At 55.0% G+C, this 2453-nt stretch overlaps 1 protein-coding gene across 1 annotated transcript; it reads right to left on the minus strand.

The window, feature by feature from the left end:
- Nucleotides 1-503: 503 nt before the first annotated feature.
- On the minus strand, nucleotides 504-2200 carry LOC137531754 (uncharacterized; the record flags this gene model as incomplete). Its single annotated transcript, XM_068251722.1, has 2 exons — nucleotides 1692-2200; nucleotides 504-1649 (listed from the first exon to the last, which is right to left on the minus strand). Coding segments are annotated over exons 1-2 (1524 nt in total), but the record flags the coding sequence as incomplete, so codon positions are not given.
- Nucleotides 2201-2453: the final 253 nt, after the last annotated feature.

Genomic DNA, 2453 nt, shown 5'->3' on the forward strand with positions numbered 1-2453 from the left:
CTCACTCTGTCGCCCTCCACCGGTGCCCTGTCCGCCAGACTCCTGAGCTCTTCCAGGCTGCTATCAAGTCGCACAGCCTCGGAGAACTCAGCGCTGTCGGCCACAGGCACCAGGGAGGTGGCAAACTGAGAGGCCTCTGGGTTCTCAGAGCCAGGCTCTGAAGTGGAAGAGCCCGACCCAGTGACATCAGCCCCTTCAGTGGACAATTCGTCTGCTGCAGCCCGGTGAGCACTGCGGGTCACCACTGCAGCTGACGGAACGTTCACGGTACACATGTCATTATGCAACACATCACATTTTACATCAACATTATCTGCATTCATGGTAACAACATGTCCTCCTCCAGGCCTGGGTACTGGAGACTCACTAGGGCTGGCTCCTAGTACACAGTCCGTAGCCCCTGGGGCCTCACCAGCACTCCCCGCTTGCACAGCATTATCACACAGTACCTTGCAAGAGTCCTGAACTTCTGCGGGGGATGCAGGCTCCATGGGGTGTGGAGTAGGCTCATACCGGGCCACTAACCGTCCCAGGTCAGTACCCAACAAAACGTTTGTGGGGATGGCATCCGTTACCCCCACTTCTTTCATTCCGCTGCCGGCCCCCCAATCCAGGTGGACCAAGGCGGTGGGTATGGCGGGGGTGACACCCCCAACTCCTTTGACAGCCATAGTCTTGCCAGGAATGTACTCCTCAGGGTTCACAAGCTGGGGGTGCACTAGAGTCACCTCTGCTCCAGTGTCTCTTAGACCGGTGGTAACCGTATCCCCAACCGTGACAGGTTGCAGATTCTCTGCATAGCTACCTGCATTCCTGGTGGCACACAACGCATTCCGGGCCCCGCCAGAGTTTGGGGCTTCCTTCTTCTTTTCTGGGCACGTAGCACTGATGTGACCCGGTTTGTTACAGGCAAAACATCTCCGAGTGTCAACGGTGGCTGTTCTACCTCCAGGCGGCTGCGGGACCTGGCTTCGCTGGGTGCTCAGAGGAGAAGGTCTCGCAGGCTTTTCTCCCTTCCAGCTGGGCGCCGTAGTCCTCCGAAAATCAGATGCTCGATTGGACGTGTAGGCATCAGCAACTTTCGCGGCCTCATCCACGGTCTTTGGCTCTCGGTCCCGTACAAACTGCCGGACCTCAACAGGGCAAGTGTGGAGGAACTGGTCTTTTATTATCAGTTCCTGCAGGGCATCAAAGGTTTCAACAGCCAGTCCTTTTACCCACTGCTGGAAGGCAGTGCGCAGGTTGCAAGCATGATCCAGGTAACTGTCATTAGGACCTCGCTGCACTGTCCTGAAACGTTTGCGATACACCTCTGGCGTGAGGTGGTATCGCGCAATGATGGCTTTCTTAATTGCCTCAAAGTCTGTTTCTTCCTCCTGGGGGAGACTCACAAACGCCTCCAGGGCCTTGCCTCTCAGCCCTGGTGTGAGGTATCTTGCCCACTGCTCACGGGGCACCCCATACTGCCGACAAGTCCTTTCAAACCCCTGTAGGAAAGTGTCTATGTCAGAGTCCTTGTCCATAGTGGGGAACTTATCCAGGGGGATTCTGTGGACTCGCTCACCTTCGCGTTCTGCGGGTCCAGCAGACCGGTTCTGCTGCTGAAGTTTAGCCAGCTCCAGCTGGTGTTGCCGTTCAGCTCTTCCCTCCTCTGCCCGGAGTCTGTCCCTCTCGGCCTGGAGTCGCTGGGCAGCTTGTTCCCTCTCTGCTTGTTGTATTTCCCTCTCTGCTTGCCGATGTTCCAGAATCAGCTTTAGGCGCAGTTCGGGCTCAGCCGAACCTAGTAGCTGTAGGTCGGCTTCCAGAGATGTCATCTCCGTGTTAGGTGGATCATCCAGGACATCGTCTCCACTCGCATCCTGTGGCGGGAGCGATTCCTCCTCTGGCGTGTCGTGAGCTGCATCTGCTGACGTTGAAGCACGGGCTCGTTCTGCCTCATCATGCTCCTCGAGCGCACGAACTAACTGCTCCTTAGTCTGGCCGCTCACCGTCTTGATGCCTTTGTGCTCACACAGGTTGAGTAGTATCTCTTTGTTTTGCCTTGCATAGCTGGATGCTTTCTGAGCCATCGTGTTGCACAAAATAAAAAGAAAAAAAAAAGGGGGGGAGGGAAAGCAAACACCAAGTGTGTATCTTTGAACAAAAAAAAAAACGTATATAGATTCTGCACTGAGTAGACTTCTGTAGGCTAGTTGCTTCTAGCAAGCTTCCAGCCTTTAGTACTCAGAATAGCGAGCTAAACTGCGTACTAATGTACTAAACGATGCCACCACTGCCAGCCAATTATGTCAAGAACCGGCCCGCGGCACGCCTGCGTATACGGTTCCCGACTGCGGGTTTGACCAGATTAAGCGGGGAACAGCCTTATTTAAGCTACAAACAAGGCTGGAACCCCTCAAAACACCTCTCACTGCCACCACTAGCGTTGCTAGACACTTCCACTCTGCTGTCGA

This window comes from Hyperolius riggenbachi, chromosome 9 (genome assembly GCF_040937935.1).
Source record: "Hyperolius riggenbachi isolate aHypRig1 chromosome 9, aHypRig1.pri, whole genome shotgun sequence".
NCBI lineage: Eukaryota > Metazoa > Chordata > Amphibia > Anura > Hyperoliidae > Hyperolius > Hyperolius riggenbachi.